The 17,876-nt window shown below is 37.9% G+C and overlaps 2 protein-coding genes across 2 annotated transcripts; both read right to left on the bottom strand.

Annotated features, from left to right (window-relative positions):
- Positions 1–1,274: 1,274 nt before the first annotated feature.
- On the bottom strand, positions 1,275–2,291 carry LOC125883521 (protein S100-P-like). Its single transcript, XM_049567838.1, has 2 exons — positions 2,060–2,291; positions 1,275–1,523 (listed from the first exon to the last, which is right to left on the bottom strand). Exons 1-2 carry the CDS (start codon positions 2,195–2,197, stop codon positions 1,383–1,385), a joined length of 279 nt encoding a protein of 92 aa, XP_049423795.1. The 5' UTR covers positions 2,198–2,291; the 3' UTR covers positions 1,275–1,382.
- Positions 2,292–7,733: 5,442 nt separating this feature from the next.
- Positions 7,734–15,637, bottom strand: LOC125883520 (uncharacterized). Its single transcript, XM_049567837.1, has 4 exons — positions 15,489–15,637; positions 11,590–11,697; positions 9,753–9,853; positions 7,734–7,961 (listed from the first exon to the last, which is right to left on the bottom strand). The coding sequence occupies exons 1-4, from the start codon at positions 15,505–15,507 to the stop codon at positions 7,896–7,898; spliced, it is 294 nt and encodes a 97-aa protein (XP_049423794.1). The 5' UTR covers positions 15,508–15,637; the 3' UTR covers positions 7,734–7,895.
- Between the last annotated feature and the right edge of the window lie 2,239 nt (positions 15,638–17,876).

Here is a 17,876-nt window from a genome sequence, read left to right on the forward strand (position 1 = left end):
ATTTTCTGTCAATCAATTCGTCCAATTGATTATCAGCTATTCACCTCATCATTTCATGTTTTGTACGCAAACATCGGAATTATAAAGTTACCAGCTGTCAGATAACTGTAGTTGAGTAAAAAGGACTACATGTGGAGTAGAAGTGGCATGTGAAAAAAATACTCAAAAAATTACCTCAAAATTACACTTAAGTAAAGTATGTAATTATTTACATATCAACACTGTCTTAGATTAGTCAGGTGTTAACACCATGCAGGCAAACAGCTATTGCATAATTCTTTCTTGAATTCATTGTGGTCTTTGAAAAGATCCTGTTGTTGTTTCGCTGTTGGCTTTTAACACCTACTTGAGTTAGAAATAGATGTGCGTGTGACCGCTGAGATGTTTGCAAGATACTGCTTGTGTCGACATACTTTGCACAACACTGTGTTGCATCCTCTACAAAGCCACCGCTCTGACCACTCGCTTGTGATTTTCCAATTGTCCTCTTACTGCGCTCTTCTCACAGGGCAAGATGATCTCCACTGATAAAGCAACACAGCTATGTGCTCAGATCTTTGTATTTACACAGCTTCTTTTTGGTTTGAGCTTGAGATTGTGTCATCAAACCAAAGCTGGTGGGGTTGTATCAAACAATACGCAGATTCACCCTTTAGGTGAAGTGAGAATATGAAAATGTTGATTTTCACCTCGAAGAAGACAAAGTACACTGTGTACACTTGTGCATGGTCCCGTGTCCTAGTTAGACAGGAAGTCTGATGATTGTTCTAACATGGTGTGAGGCTATTTGACCAGCTGCCACGGCGCTTTGAAACCATTTCCTATCATACACCATCTACCACATGAGATGTCAACATTCATTTTGCTCTTCTTCTTCTTTTCAGTTATCTGTTGCACATGTACTTATATTTTTATTCTTCTTTATTACAAAGTTCTGTTACACTGTAAACTTTTTCTTTGTCTCAGTAGTGTTGTCCTGCCAATAAAAATTTTGCTCTTGCTCAAACCAGACTTAATTTAAGATTGATTACGATAAATGATTGTGATCATACAATGGATTTTGATGGTGAATAAATTTGTCAGTATAAAGTAGAGCATGTAATATGGAACTCAATTCACAAATTATTCACTTCACAATTACCTCACAAAGCACAAGCAGCATTTTTGTTATTTCTGTATCATGTTTTCTTCCCTACTATTGTCATTTCTAATGGCAATACTGGTCTATGGTCAATTCTGTATGTCAGTCACACAATACATTCAAACAAGCCATGCACAGGTAAATAAATCATTTTATTGAATGTTTCAGGAAACAGTCACCACAGGGATTTTATGCCATCGCTGCTGCCATTTGGCCACACCCCATGTTGCGGTGGTCCTGCTCACTTCTTACTGGAGCGGCCATGGCAGGCGCAGGTGAGGGCAGCTACCATCACTATGAATTCGCTGAAGTCGACCTCTTGGTCTCCGCTAAAATCCATACCCTTCAGCAGCTTTTCCACCTGGCCTTTGTCCTTTGCAGCCTGCACAGACCAACAAAATAGCGTTAATATTGTTGGATACTGCTAAAATCTAAAGTCTTTTTTTCCAGTCATATTTAGTTACTTTAAAGAGTGCATTATTCAAGTTCAAGATAGGTCTGTGGGTGCAGAAATGGCAGTAAGTTAATGCTGAGGCATGACACTACGGCAAACAGGAATCTATCTATCTATCTATCTATCTATCTATCTATCTATCTATCTATCTATCTATCTATCTAAATAATTTATCATGGTTTTATTGTTTGGATTTTTACCAAGTAATCACCAAAACTGTTATTAACAAATATGCCTAGGCCAAGAACTTAATACAAATTTGACGTAAAAACCCAAGATTATAATGCCTGTTTTAGCATCAATTTAATGAGGCGCTTTACACCATAAGTCAATACATTTTCAGTATTGGTGGCCTCTTTTGTAACTTAGCACTGAGCTTGTGCTATGAAGCATAAACTAAGTTTAGTGGTTAAATATTAAAAGTATGGTCAACACAGTTACCCCTCCCCAATGCCGTACATTACCTTGATCAGGTCAGGTAGCTCCCTCTCCAACAAAGTCTTCACCTCATTTTTCGTTAGGGTGTTCTTATCGCCCTCAGCAGCGGCGTATTTATCAAAGGTCTGCATCAGGAGGGCCATGGCTGTCTCTAGCTGGCTCATGGTTGCTGTTTGAGACGTGGTTGGTCGTGAGGAGGAAAATAAAAGCTCAACAGCGATCGACAGAGCAGTAGATGTGTCGGGACTGGAAAGGGGGACTGCTGGCCTTTATACCTTTTGAATAATGGCTTCACTGGCCACATTTCATGTAGGTGGTGGCTCCAACTGTGTCAACACAGCCTCAATCCTACAACGCCCTGTGCACATATTACTTCATAAACTGTATGAGGCTTTTGTCATTTACTTGTTGATTTAAGGTGAGGTCTTTTCATGAAGTAAGCCACTATAGATCTGGAGATTTCTTTGATTTTGAGACAGTTATTCTACAATGCAAGGTATGAACCCTGTGCTGGCTGTCACTTGGGTTTCATTACAAGATGATACAGAAACACATAAACCAAGTGTCACTGCACCTGCTGTGGTTGGTGGTTATAGAGCTGCTACGTAAGGGTGGACATGAACCATGAATGGAAAGAAACTGCAAAAAGTACTCGAGTGAGTGTGTTTGCACGCACACTTTTGTTTTCTGGCCTGGTTTCTTGGAAACAGTGCTCTGTTACAATATAGGTAAGATATAATACACAGAAGCATCTCTCTGGTCATACAATCAATAACTCAGTTGCAGCACTGCTCTGTGTCACAGTAAGACAGAAATATGTATGTACAAAAAGCCCCACATTTTGTATCTCCAATATATTACTGCAGGATGCATTTAACAAGTTGGACTCCATATGAATATGGAGTGACATATGAATTTTAATGGAATGTAACAGCAGTGGTACCCAAAAATATTTCGTAATATAGTAGGCCTATATGTAATGTGGAGTATCACTTAACAGGTGCCACCACTCAGCAGCTTAAAACAAAAACAAAACGACCATAAAAGACTTGAACAACTACAAAATGACACAAAATAACAGCAGGGAGACACAAAATTGCCTTAAAAACACCTAAACAACTTCAAAAAGATACAACTTATCTGCAATGAGAGACATTGACATGACTACAAAGCATCACAAAATGAACAAAAAAGACACAAAATTACTTCAAAGAGACCCACATGACTACAAAAAGACACGAAAATGACTACAAAGAGACACTAAGCAATGACAAGGACATACAAACCAACCACAAGGAATCCCAAAATGACTGCAAAAGACACAAAATTACCTCAAGGAGACACAAAATTACCGCAAAAGACCCGAACAACTACAAAAAGACACAAAACAACCACAAGGAATCACAAAATGACTGCAAAAACAAAATCACCTTAAAGAGACAAGTAATTATCTAAACGAGACCCAGACATTGACAAAAAGACACAAAGCAACCACAAGGAGACACAAACTGACCAAAAAAAGACATAAATGACCACAAAGAGACCCAAAACCAGGAGAGGTGGTGGGGCCCTTTGCATATCTGTGCCCAGGGGCCCATTGTCTCATTATCCACCCATGGGTTTTTAAGTCATGTTTTTAGGATTCCAGAGATCAAATTTATGAGCTTCATAGCAAAAGCAGTCAATGTATTCCACTGGTTTTGTGAACATGTATGTACAGGGGTGAATGTTTGCAAGCGAAAGAAATAGTGTGGTGGTTAACACCTTTTATAGTCTATATCAGTAGGTATGGTTTACAGCTGGTATGCAGGTTAGAGGTTGTGCAAGTTTGTTTTGTTCCCATGAGTAAAGGAGTGTCTCTCTTTTGCCTTTGCCTTTATATTTTTATCAGCCTGAGAGGGGCTGACTCATTAGGCCAAGTGGCTCTGTATCACCAAACTTCTTGCAAATTAGTGGGCGCCAACCAGGCTAGTATCTATTAACATATTAGTCATTACCTTTACAATATAACTGATATCATCTGTTGTGTCGCCTGGCTGTCCAGTAAATAATTGACAACCTTCGTAAATAATCGGCAAACTTTCTGGGGAAAACCTGGTCTGATTAGGAGCGACGGCATTCATCCCACTTTGGATGGAGCTGCTCTCATATCTAGGAACCTGTCCAAGTTTATTAGTAATTCCAAACCCTGACAACCCAGAGATGAGACCAGGAATCACAGTCGCAGTCTTAAACTCTTCTCAAGCTTCCAATGCAGTTACCCACCCATAGAGTTATGCAAATGGGGTCTGTCCCCCAACCACCTAAATTATTTAAATCAAAAGTTAAACAAAGAGGAGCTGTGCATAACAACCTAATAGAAATTAAACCTCTTCTGTGACAGAAAGACAGCACAGGAGAATTAAGGGTGGACTGTTAAATATCAGGTCTCTGTCATCTAAAGCAGTGTAAGTAAACAAATTAATATCAGATAATCATATTGATTTACTCAGCCACACTGAAACCTGGCTGTGTCACAACGAATATGTCAGGCTAAATGAATCTACTCCTCCCAGTCATAGTAATACCCATATTCCTTGAGGCAGCGGCCGAGGAGGGGGAGTTGCAGCCATTTTTAACTCTAGTCTATTAATCAGCCCTTAACCTAAATTAGATTATCATTCCTTTGAAAGCCTGGTCCTTAGTCTTTTACATCCGACCTGGAAAACCTCGCAGCCACTTCTATTTGTTATAGTGTACCGTGCTCCTGGCCCGTATTCGAGTTTTTATCCAGTTTAGTTCTTAAATCAGATAAAGTTATTATTGTAGGCGATTTTAACATTCATGTCGACGTTGATAATGACTCCCTGGCTACAGCGTTTATCTCATTATTAGACTCCATTGGCTTCAGTCAGGGTGTACATGAACCCACTCACTGTTTTAACCATACCCTTGATCTAGTTCTGACGCCAAGAAAGTTTACTCCTTGGTACAACTCTCAAACCCGTAAGTTAAAACAAATATCGCGAAAATTTGAAAGGAATTGGCAGTTAACCAAACTGGAAGAATCTCATTTGGTCTGGGAAGACAGTCTCAAAATGTAATAGGAGGGCCCTCCACAATGCCAGAGCAAACTATTACTCATCATTAATAGAACAAAATAAGAACAACCCCAGGTTTCTTTTCAGCACTGTAGCCAGGCTGACAGAGAGTCACAGCTCTATTGAGCCTTGTATTCCTTTATCCCTTAGGAGTAATGATCTTATAAATTCTAACTATTAGAGGCAAAATTCATGACCTCTTGTCCTCAGACAGTACCTATCTGCCCTCAAACACAGCTGTAAGACCTAATATATATTTAGATTGCTTCTCCCAGATTACTCCTCAACAATTGACCTCAATGATTTCTTCAAGTCATCAACGTGTCTCTTAGACCCCATCCCAACTAGGCTACTTAAGTCTTACCTTTAGTTAACACATACATACTACACATGATCAATATATCTTTATTAACAGGCTATGTACCACAGTCCTTTAAGGTAGCTGTAATTAAACCTCTTCTAAAAAAGCCCAACCTGGATCCAGAGGTGTAAGCGAACCATAGACCATTATCTAATCTTCCCTTTCTTTCAAAAATCGCAGACCAGCTGTGTGACTTTCTCAATGATAATAATTTATTTGAGGAATTTCAGTCAGGATATAGAGTGCATCATAGCACTGAGACAGCACTAGTAAAAATTACAAATGATCTTCTGATTGCTTCAGACAAAGGACTGGTCTCTATACTCTGTTTTTCTTAGATCTTAGTGCGGCATTTGACACAATTGACCATCAAATTCTGCTACAGAGACAGGAGCATTTAATTGGCCTAAAAGGTTCTGCACTAAGCTGGTTTAAATCGTACTCATCTGATTGATTTCAGTTCATTCACGTTCACGATGAATCATATTTACATACTGAAGTTTGTTTGGAGTTCCACAAGGTTCTGTGCTTGTACCAGTTTTGTTCACTTTATATATGCTTCCCTTAGGGAACATCATTAGAAATCACTCTGTAAATTTCCATTGTTATGTGGATGATACACAATTATATGTATCGATAAAGCCAGAAGAAATGGATAAATTAACTAAACTTCAAAAATGCCTTAAAAACATAAAATCCTGGATGAGTTTCAATTTCCTGATGTGAAGTTATTGTTCTCGGCCACAAACAACTCGGAAACTCTTTATCTCAAGGCTTGTTTTGGTCCTGTTACTGCATCTCGCTAACTCGGCTCTACTGCATGTCACTAACTCGGCTTCTTCTCCAGAGCCTTTGTGCACCACTGTCTGGCAGGTTACCTTGTATCGCAGCTGTGCCTGGATCATGTGACATGGTTGTACTGCTGCCATGGTCCTGCCTGATACCTCCTGCTGCTGCTGTTATCATTAGTCATAGACAGAGGGATGTAAAGCCCTCTGAGGCAAATTGTGATTTGGGATATTGGGCTTTATGGATAAAATTAATTGAATTGATTGACTGACATGCTAAACATGACTACAATTTAATGCTGCCATAAATTATGTTGTGTTTACCGTGTTCACAAGAAGAGTCCATAGTGCCATAGATGTAAAACAACATGTGTGTGTATATATATATATATATATATATATATATATATGTATATATATATATATATATACATATATATATATATATATATACTCACTGGCCACTTTATTAGGAACACTTGTTCAACATCTCATAATGCAAATAGCTAATTAGCCAATCACATGGCAGCAACTCAATGCATTTAGATATGTAGACATAATCAAGACAACCTGGTTCATGCAGGCTACATGAAGAAAGGTGATTTAAGCGACTTTAAACATGGAAAAGTTGTTAGGCAATAGTTGTTGCCAGACAGGCTGGTCTGAGTATTTCAGAAACTGCTGATATACTGGGATTTTCATGCACAGCCATCTCTATGGTTTACAGAGGATGGTCTGAAAAGGAGAAAATATCCAGTGAGCGGCAGTTCTCTGGGCGGAAATGCACTGTTGATGCTAGAGGTCAGAGGAGTATAGCCAGACTGGTTCAAGATGACAGAAAGGCAACAGTAACTCATATAATCACTGGTACTGTGTAATGACATGTTCAACTTGATATAGGCTAGAGGAATGAGTACGTTCTTTTGACCTATATGTATAAACTCCTGCTAACTTTTAGTGTAATTCTGCTTTCAATTATGCTAACAGTGTTTTACCAAGGTGGTCACTGGAAATTTTTGAAAATTCACATATGACCTGAAATGCAGAGCACATCTATTGAGAGATGAGTAACTACTAATGTAAAACACTGTGTCAGCAAAAATGTTTTTACAGTAAGTAAGCTGCTAAGTATTGACCATTTTAGAAGCTCTGTATGAGTTTGTGTGATGAAAATGCACACAGAAAGGCCGGGGAGAAACTACATCTATCACCGCAGGAGCTGTTTCCACTTCCTGTTAATGACCTATAATGCAGCCAACCTGTAACACCACAGTTTCCACTCAGCGTCCTTTTTGTGATCTCTTGTGATGTCAATGTGAAACCTGCATCTTTGCTTCAGAATCAATACCACTCTGTGATACAGAACACTGACTAGATGGTATGATCAAGTCAAAACAAATGCAATGATACAAGTAAACCTGTCTATAAGTGCACACACACCTTGTCATCATTAAAATGAACTCAGACCACAAAGATGGAAAAGACTGACTTTATGGAAAAATATAAAATATTTACATGCATTTAAAATCATTTACATAATTCAGGTAAAGGTAAGTAAATGAATGTACGTTTATAATATATACATGATTTAAAGTATGGATAGAAAATACTGGAAATTCCCCCGAGTAGATCCTCATCCGCTTTCTTTGGTCTGGACACGTTCAAAGTAATCAAATGATTCATACACCGGTACCTGACACTGCAAGAGACAGAGAGACCAAAACAGTTACTGTAACCGCACATCGTCTGTGAATGTAAAGCAGTGTATCGACATGTGTCGAAAGACCTTTGCCAATGTGCAGATTAGAAAAACTGAGTGGGCGTGAGCGCTGGGAACAATTAGTCAGACACAGGATGTCAGCTATATTTCATAATAATGTCTCAGTACTAGAAGTTGCTGCATACTGTATAGCTGTACAAGTTAAAAATTGGACATTATACTTAAAGTGAGTGATCAAAAAACGTCTTTACGCTGCGACGTGATCCAGTACAGCAGTATGAATGACAATAATGAAACACGCTTTTTAATTTTAATGCCAGTGTATTATGCCTGGGGATTGTGGTGTTGTTTTACTGCATTACCACAAAGGCGTAGGTTTTCTTTTAACACTGGGAGGAGCACATATAAAATGGGGTGGGGGTTGTGGGTCCTCTGCCAGAAAATCTTTAGCATCAAACAATTAAAATTACTGCACTCTGGTGATATTGTGCCTTCTCTACATTGATTTAAGGTGTATATGTCCTTGATTTTGTGAAAATGTGTGTACATTGGTTTTTAAACATGGGAAAGTCCACCTAAAATAGTGGGGCTTCCCCATGATCATCAGCCTGAGGACCGTTCCCTAACCCTGTTTCAAGTCTCTGGCTATTGTTTCATATCTAGCGTCAGCAAAATAATGCTGTTGTGCCGTTAGCTTGTTTACTATATTACATGAATACCACTGTCACACTGAACATCACACTGAGCCTGTTCAAAATTTAAAACCTTATATTGGAAAAAAGAAACATTGAGTATTCGTATTGAATGTGACGGCGTGTCATTGCATCTAGGGGCGTAAATATCTGTGACTAACGCAGAGTCATTCGACCCAGGTTTTAATGCCAATTGTAACCTTCCCATTTACATAAAAAAGCCAGATGTCAGTGGGTGATTGTGGGTTTTTTGTGCAATAGAAAATTGGCTTTGCACTATGTTGCTTTACCGTGTATGTCAATGGCATGGAAAAAACATATTTTTTTAAAAAAAACTCCTTATAACATAATGCAGTCATGCAATAAAACAGAGTACAACCTCAACAGCTAAGGTAGTAGCTAAAGTCTCAACAAAATGTGAACATTTTAAGTATCCTTTATGGGGACTGTATTACACCATACAGGCATTACAGCAAAAGAAATCACATCTAACTGCAATTTATGGTGAAAGAAGAATGAAGAAACCATGTGTTATGTAGCACATACCAACAGATAATTGCATGTCCAGAATCTTTCTTTAAATTGGTTATAAATGTTACAAAAACCTGTCAGTGTAGCATACTGCAGAACACAGATAACCACCAGTGAAGCTATAATTTAATGTGGCTTTCTTTGTCGATAAAGTCATGTGAGCTTTACAGAAGGTGTGCACCCGCATATTTCACACCATTCACCATGGCACTGTCATGTCTCACACTTCAGCTCTCACACATTATATAAACCCCTCATGCAAAGCAATTCTGCAGAGGTTGGAAACTTTTAGTAGGTCGAGTGAAGACAGTTTAAGCAATATATGGCCGACAGACATTTTCTCCACTGAAGTCTACAAAGTAACAGGATCACATCAAAGGTGGTTTCCCTTATCTTCATACTATTTGACACCTTATTTACCACACTGAATAGGAAGGAACAAGACCCAGCCTGTTGGTTATTGCCACCTTTTTACAGTTTGCTAGTGTTCCTCTACACGCAACATTCGTGCTTAAGTGTCATTGCACAATTGATGCCATTGACTCACCCACTGAGAAGAACCTCTGGAGGAGCTGGTGCTGTGTTTGTCCATTTCTGCCTCCTCAGAGTCAATGTGGGGAACCTCGTAGATCACCCTGGCTGCTTGTGCTGAACCCATGGGAAACACACACACAAATGATTCATTGTAATGTTGAACAAAATAAAACCTGTGCTCTAAATACATAGAAGCCGCACACTTAAGAGTTATTTTAACTTGGCTGTGTATTGCAGTTTGCCTCTACCACTGTTTACTTCTGCTACAAGTTGCTATATTAATACTATTATTACATTATTATTCACCACAAGGCTACTACTAATACTAAAACAATATATAGTATGTCACAGTAATGATGCATGGAGCTGAGAGAAGTACCCCAGGAAGGTTGCTGGTTTATTGCATTGTTTACAAACAGTGCCAGGAAGTGACACTGTGTTTGGACTGTAGCAGGAAACCATTTCTACCATTTTACCTAAAAAAAACTATTCTCACCTTTACTAAGTTTGCCCAACTCATGTATCCCTAAAAGCTCACCACACTGCAACAACCAATTCCTCTAAAAGACATTGTGCTTGGTGTACCCCAGGGTTCAATTATTGGTCCCATACATTTTTCATTGACATGATACCTTGTCACATCTGTGTTAAACTGTATAAAAACACCCTGAATTAAAAAATATTTCTTGCTAAATTCTGCTGTGACAGTGCGCTTCTTTATCGGATGCGCACTGTCACAGGGGTCATTGGTAGTGACAAACGAGTGACAAAAGATCATGCAACTTTGCAATTCCTGTCAGCACAACACTAAGTGTGCAACTTTAACTCATTGTTTTGCTTTACACTTCACTTCACTTCAGGTAATAAGCCACTGTTGGGTTACAGCATATAAGGTTATAATATGTTAGTATTATGTTTTCAGCGGCCATGGGCTCGATGCTGGCCTGCGGCCCTTTGCTGCGTGTTTGTGTTATCTACAAACATACATCAAATTAATTACATCTGACTACATAAATGCTGTATATTTTTCTACTGTAGATTTACGATGCTGTATTTACCACAAACGAAATTAGATGAACCTACATTTTATTTGGGTGGAGACAGAAGACCTTGAGTTAAACTGAGCAAAAACCATCTTCATGGCTACACTAGAGGCTAGTAAGAATTTTATTTTATTTTTTATTTGAGTGAAGCAACCATTTAATCTTTTCTGATGTCTCTGAATAGTATGGTAATATTACAGGGCTCAACAGTAAGGATTGCCCAGTTGCTTGGGGTAAGTAAAATGGTACGTCAGGTTACCAAAGGCTCAAAGGCGTGAGCTATCTCACTTCCTTGTCATCTCTATTTAGAATTGCGCGCATGCAGCATCAACTGGGCATTCGTGAGAAATTGGCAAAGTTTATGAGCTGAAGCAAAAGTCAGCTTTTCAAATATCCTGGAAATGGGAGTTTAGTTGGACAGTGCTATTAAAGGATGTGTGTTCAACTCCAACTATATATAGCACAGTTTGCTACAAGTTTGAGAGCAAGGGTGATAAAACAGGGCCATTTTTTGAAAGGCATGTCAAGTTTCCCCCAAAAATGTCTCTGGAGTGCCATAACAAGAACCGAAAACATCTTGCTTGCATAACAGCTATGATGGCTGCCCATAACTCCCTCTTCTCCTGAGCCTTTGTTGCCATTTGATACCCGCTATTTTTTTTTTATCTTAAATAAGTATTATAAATAAGTTTGTGTAGGGGCAAGTAAAAATTTATGTCAGGCAATTAGATTTCTGGCCCACTTGCTTGACCAGGCAAGTGAAAGAAAACATTAACGCTTAACCCTGTTATTCAATTTTCTTTGTACCTCGTCTCCTCCTCAGAGTGCAGAAACAGATGAGAACGATGAGAAGCAATGAAGCCACTGCAGCCAGAGGAATTACGATGGCAAGCTGTGAAGGACTGCTGGTAGAACCTGGATTTCGTTGTTGTAAGTAAAAAATAAAACACAAATATTGCAATGAAATTAACAGGATTGATTTTTTTTTTCTTTTCCCAAAATATATTTTGCGTGCGAATTAGGATTTCAATGAAGTTGCACTTTAAGATGGGAAAAACAGATTAACAGAGCAGATTCTATTCTGATGACACAACATTATTAGGAAAAATATTAGTCACACCCTTTATGCAACACTGTAAAGCAACTGGTGTTTTGTCCCTACCTCCTGTTGTGTTGTCCATTGTGTTGTCTTTGGCCGTAACTGTGATGACAGTACCACTTCCATTAACCACAGTTAAAAATGGTATGTCCACAGTCACCTTGCAGATGTATCTTCCTGAGTCCTCTCTTGTGACATTCGTAAAGGTCAAGTGTAAGCAATTAGATGTTTCGTTTGGCATCAATCCTTGAGACTGATTTATCAAGCTTGAAATATCAGTCTTAATAATATTTGTTTGATTTTTCAGCCAGGTAACTCTCATTCTTCCAGACCCCAGTGTACAGCAGCAGGAGATGTTTACAGTCCCCCCCTCCATGACAGAGACATCAGGAGTCTGGGTAACAACAAGTGTACCTGATGAAACACCTATAAAGAGAAAGGGATACATGATTTGGTAGGTCATCATGGCACCGTACATATTGCAACATTTCAGAAGCAAGTCAACAGACAAAGTGGTAATGCCAGTTCAATAATATAGGAATAGTGTCACTTTTCTTTGCCAATTTCCATTTGCTCAATACACATTTATCAATTCCAAAGATTTAAACAGTGGAAACATGTTCATTTAAATAATAAAAAATACAAATGTTAATGTTAGTACACACTCAGAGCACTTCTACTAGAGGAGCAAAACAATATTTTCAAGCAGTCTTTATGTATCACTTGTTTGATCATTGACATTATCAGTGTACACATTAATCACAAACAGCTGAAAAGGCCTTTTGAGCATGAATTTTAACTGCTGCATATGTTAATGAAACAAATGTGATGTTAAAGGTTATTGTGTTTTTACTCACTCCAGGATGAGATGGTACAGAGAGAAGCGAATAGCATACTCCTCAGTAGAAGCTTCATCTTTACTCTCTGATTCAACGCCGACAACTGACACTCATCTCGTCACAGCTGCTCTAAGTCCTTCCTACGCACGCACGCACGCACGCAAGCACACACACGTACGCATGCACACACAGAACTTAATGGGCATCATCTTTTCTTGTGTGTTCCTCTGTATTTTCTGCAGAGAAGTGTGAAAACCACAGCTTTTGTTCCTTCCTCCTTCAGATAGAAGGCAGATGAGATTCACAAGTGTTTCCCTCTTCTCTGTTCTCACGATGGAGTTTGAACATAAAAGTCTTGTTTTATTTTACTCTGACACAGAAATACTGAAAGAAGGCACCAACGAAATAGATGTTGAGGAGAGAAGCAGTATAATATCAGTATTTCCTTTGAGACATTTTCATTGATTCAGGTGACATGTTTGGCCTGACTCCATTTCTAACCCTGAACCTAGTCCTAAGTTTACCCTTTAGTTTCTTCACAGGAAGTTAAATACTCTCTCCGTTTGTAGACATTGTAGACCTGGTGGAAACTGGCGAAGTTTACCAGTTTCTAGTTAACTGGGTTGTTGTGTTTATTCATCTGTGTCCAGGGGTCAGATCCAGTGGGAGCTTATAAACTGCTGTCTGTTGTGGTGTATTCTCCAGTACCACCACTAGGAGTCACCAGAGTTTAAACTTTTCAAATCCGTCACATGATGGCTCTAATTTACCTGAACCAAAGGAACCTGGATTATTGACAAGTAGGTTTTCACATACAAGTGATTTGCTTTGGTGTTTATTGTGCACACATATGAAACATTAATATAGAATAGAAAACATTACAATATTTTTTTTTCTTTTTTAAAAAGATACTATAAAAAAAAGCCATTGAAGGGTCTTACTACAGATCTTTTAATGGGTCCATCTTTAGACCAAGTCATAATCTGTCCCTTTAAATTTCTGAAGCTTTGCCTTTATATGATCATGTACATTTTTAAATTAGGATGAAAATGATTGTTGTCCTGTAACAGTTTTAACAGTGTTCTAATGAAATGCATTTAAGAACACAGCTGTAATCAAAGGACATACAAGCAGCTGACTAGTCCACTTGGCAAATACATCAAAATAAAAGCATCAAGATTCATCTCACAGTGCAGATCTGTACAACGTTAACCACTTCTAGTATCTTAAACGTCAGCCACTCATAAAAAGCTGATACCATAGATCGATTACTGAACAGGCACAGGCCTAGGGGCACAAAGTATTATGGGGCCCTTACTTGCAAAATGTCAAATAATTACATAGTGACCAGGAAGAGACTCAAAATGAACAAAGAAAAGCAAAGGAACTGCTAAGAGACACAAAATGATTACAAAAACAGACAAAACAAACCACAAAAAGACACAACATGACTACAAGGAGACATAAAACAACCCTAAGCAGACACAAATGACTGCAAAGAGACAAACAACAACCCAAAAAGTCAAGAGTACTCCAATAAGACACAAAAAAGAAAAACAAAGGAACTGCAAACAGACAAAAAAAGTAAACAGACACAAAACCATAAGAAGACCCAAAATAAACACAGTGCAGCACAAAATGGCCAAAATACACACAAGATTACCTCAATAAGACACAAGATTAACTTGAAGACACCCACATGACTAGAAAAAGACAAAAAACAATCACAAGACTACACAAAATGGCTACAAGAGACACAGAACAAATCAAAAAGACACAAGACTGCCTCCGAGAGTCACAAAACAACCCCAAGGAGACACAGCATGACAAAAAAGAAGCAGAAGACCACAAAGAGAAGCAAAGAAACTGAAAAGAGACACACAGTAATTACAAAAACAGGCAAAATAACCACAAAGAGACACAACATGAATACAAAACAACACAAGATGACCTCAAAAAGATACAGAATTACTTCAATCAGACAAAAAAATTACCTTTAAGAAACCAAAATGACAACAAAAAGACACAAAACCACAAAAGGATGCGTAACGACTACAAAGCAATACAAATCCACCACAGACTGTGTCTTGCTCCAGTGCAGGAGAGGTGGTGGGGCTCTCTGTATCTGTGCCCAAGAGCCCAGTGTCTCATAACCTGCCCATGGCTGACACATGTTGATTTTTTTGTCCCAATCTAGGTGTTGCAATCAGCCTTTCTTATTTCACTCTGCTTCTATTTCCCCTTCATCTCTCTCCTCTTCTTCTTGGTTTTCTTCTGTTCTTTGGGTTGCAGTGAGTTTATTTCCTGTAGCACCTGAAACATGAATACTCTGATCTTAGTAATATTGAACCGTCACATACTGTATACCATATCATCATAATGGAGTGAGAGTTATATTGTACCTGGTGTGTATAGCTGAGCTTTGGTTACGAACTTGTTGATGCAGAGGAAGGTTATGACGAGGGTGAGGATGAGCAGGCACCTCAGGACATAAATGGACACTTCCTCCCAATGTGAGGAACCTGAAAACCCACAGAGGCAACAGGCTTAGACTACATCTACATGCCATCCAAACCTTTTAGGGGCAGCTGTCACTTACCTCCTGCTGTGTCTTCATTTGTGTTGTTGTTGTTGTTGTTGTTGTTGTTGTAAGATGACAAAAACAGATTAACAGAGCAGATTCTATTCTGATGACACAACATTATTAGAAAACATATTGGTCAAACCCTTTATGCAACACTGTAAATCAACTGGTGTTTTGTCCCCACCTCCTGTTGTGTTGTCCATTGTGTTGTCTTTGGCCGTAACTGTGATGACAGTACCACTTCCATTAACCACAGTTAAAGATGGTATCTCCACAGTCACCTTGCAGATGTATCTCCCTGAGTCCTCTCTTGTGACATTCGTAAAGGTCAAGTGTGAGCAGTTAGATGTTTCGTTTGGCATCAATCTTTGAGACTGATTTATCAAGCTTAAACTCTCAGTCTTAATAATATTTGTTTGATTTTTCAGCCAGGTAACTCTCATTCTTCCAAACCCCAGTGTACAGCAGCAGGTGATGTTTACAGTCTCCCCCTCCATGACAGAGACATCAGGACTCTGGGTAACAACAAGTGTACCTGATGAAACACCTATAAAGAGAAAGGGATACATGAATTGGTAGGTCATCATGGCACCGTACATATTGCAAAATTTCAGAAATTGAACCAGGAGATAGATTTTCATCTAAGTCAGAGGATATGCTTTATACAGACGTCATTTAAAATAGATCATAGTAATTTACTAAGATTTTTGGAGCAAGTCAACAGATAAAGTGGTAATGCCAGTTCAATAACAAAGAAATAGCGTCACCTTTTTGTTCCCACATAATGCTTTTTCTTATTTTGAGTTAAATTTATTGTAACTGTGTGGACACCTTTGTTTGTTATGTGGTTTTGGATGCTAAAACATGAGAAAAAGTAAAGTTTAGTGCTTGATACAGTTATCTACTGCTCATCTCCCTCAGTAGTAAAAACTCTTGAATTCCTTCAGTCTGTTTTTGATGTTGTTCAGTCCCATTTGGCACCAACTTCAGCTGGTGACAAATCCAAATTCATGCTATTTTCGACTGGCAAAAAGTTCTAATTTTCCTAAGATCTTAACAGCTCAAGGGAGATAAAATTAAAATGGTCATAACATATAACTATTTAGGTATTATTATTCACCTGAACTTGTCACTTAAACCACACATTTAAAACCTTGATTCCAAACCTAAACTTAAATGAAGTTTGTTTTTCTTGAATAAATCCTGTTCCTTTCTTCAGGCACAGAGACGCTTGATTTCTGCAACTTTTCTGTCTAATGAAGTAAGATACTATATACTGTTAGCTTTATGTTTTACGTCTGGCTATGGAAACTGCGCACACCACTGCACACTGTATGCTGCTGCTAATTGGTCTTCTCTGTATATGTACGCAAAATCTCTTATTGGTTGTTTTTTATATGTAAATCTCTGTTTAGGCTGGTTCCTTCTTATCTGTGTGCAGCTATGCATAAAACCCCCAAAATCAATAAAAACCAATACCAAACCAATAAAAAACAATGTCATAAAAAACTAAACCAATAAAAAACAGTTTAAAAAAGAAACAAAATCAATATGGCCTGCGCTCTCACAGTATTCTACAGATGTTGGGCCCTAAAGTTTAAACAGAACTAGGCAAACAAATTAAAAACAAATTTAAAAAAACAAAAAAACAAAAAACATAATAATAATAACTCTTAACTATGCTGCCCCTTCTTCCCGGAATCAGAAATACTTTATTGATCTCACAGGCAAACTGGGATACATTTAATGTATAGCATAAAGAATTATAAGACATATATATAATCTATAAAAAATATGTGCATTATGCTACAATGTTTAACATTTGTGTGTAAAGTATTTGATATTATAAAATTGTGTATAATATGCTTGGTATATAAAAGTGTGTAAAAGCATAAAAATAAGTACTTTATGCTACATTACACTATATAGAAACCTAGTATGTAAAGTTTTAGAAATACAAAAAATATATGAATATAATAAAATGTGTATTACTATAATAATTACCACCCAATCTTGACACAAGATACTTCTACAAATTTTGTAATTTAAATTAATCAAAATATTTCAGTTTTATTAAACATGATTTAATGAATAGTCACTTGTTCCACGTCATTAAGTGTCAGCCCACAGTAATTTCAACATGAAGCTTTGTACAAGAAGTACAAGAAGCTTTGCTTTGTGTACACCTTTAACTCAGTCTATTAATATTATTAATTAATTCTTCATTCCCAAAACACATCAACTTGATTTGATCAAATGTTATAATTCACTCCTAATAACTAATATTGAAGTGTCATAAGATACTGAACGTGGAGCTTTAAATAGAGATAATGAAATATTAATATTGTATTTTTACTTACACCAAGAAGAGTGGGCACTCAGAAAACTGAGTAACAGACTGCTAAGAAGCTTCATCATTTCACACCTCACCACTGAATACTGGTACTCAATTCTCACATCAAACACACACATGCACACAGGCACATACATGCGCATGCGTGCGCACACACATGCACACACATACTCTCTCTCATTTTGAGGGCTTTTCAGACTTTTGAAGATAAATGATCTG

This window comes from Epinephelus fuscoguttatus, linkage group LG23 (genome assembly GCF_011397635.1).
Source record: "Epinephelus fuscoguttatus linkage group LG23, E.fuscoguttatus.final_Chr_v1".
Taxonomy (NCBI): domain Eukaryota; kingdom Metazoa; phylum Chordata; class Actinopteri; order Perciformes; family Serranidae; genus Epinephelus; species Epinephelus fuscoguttatus.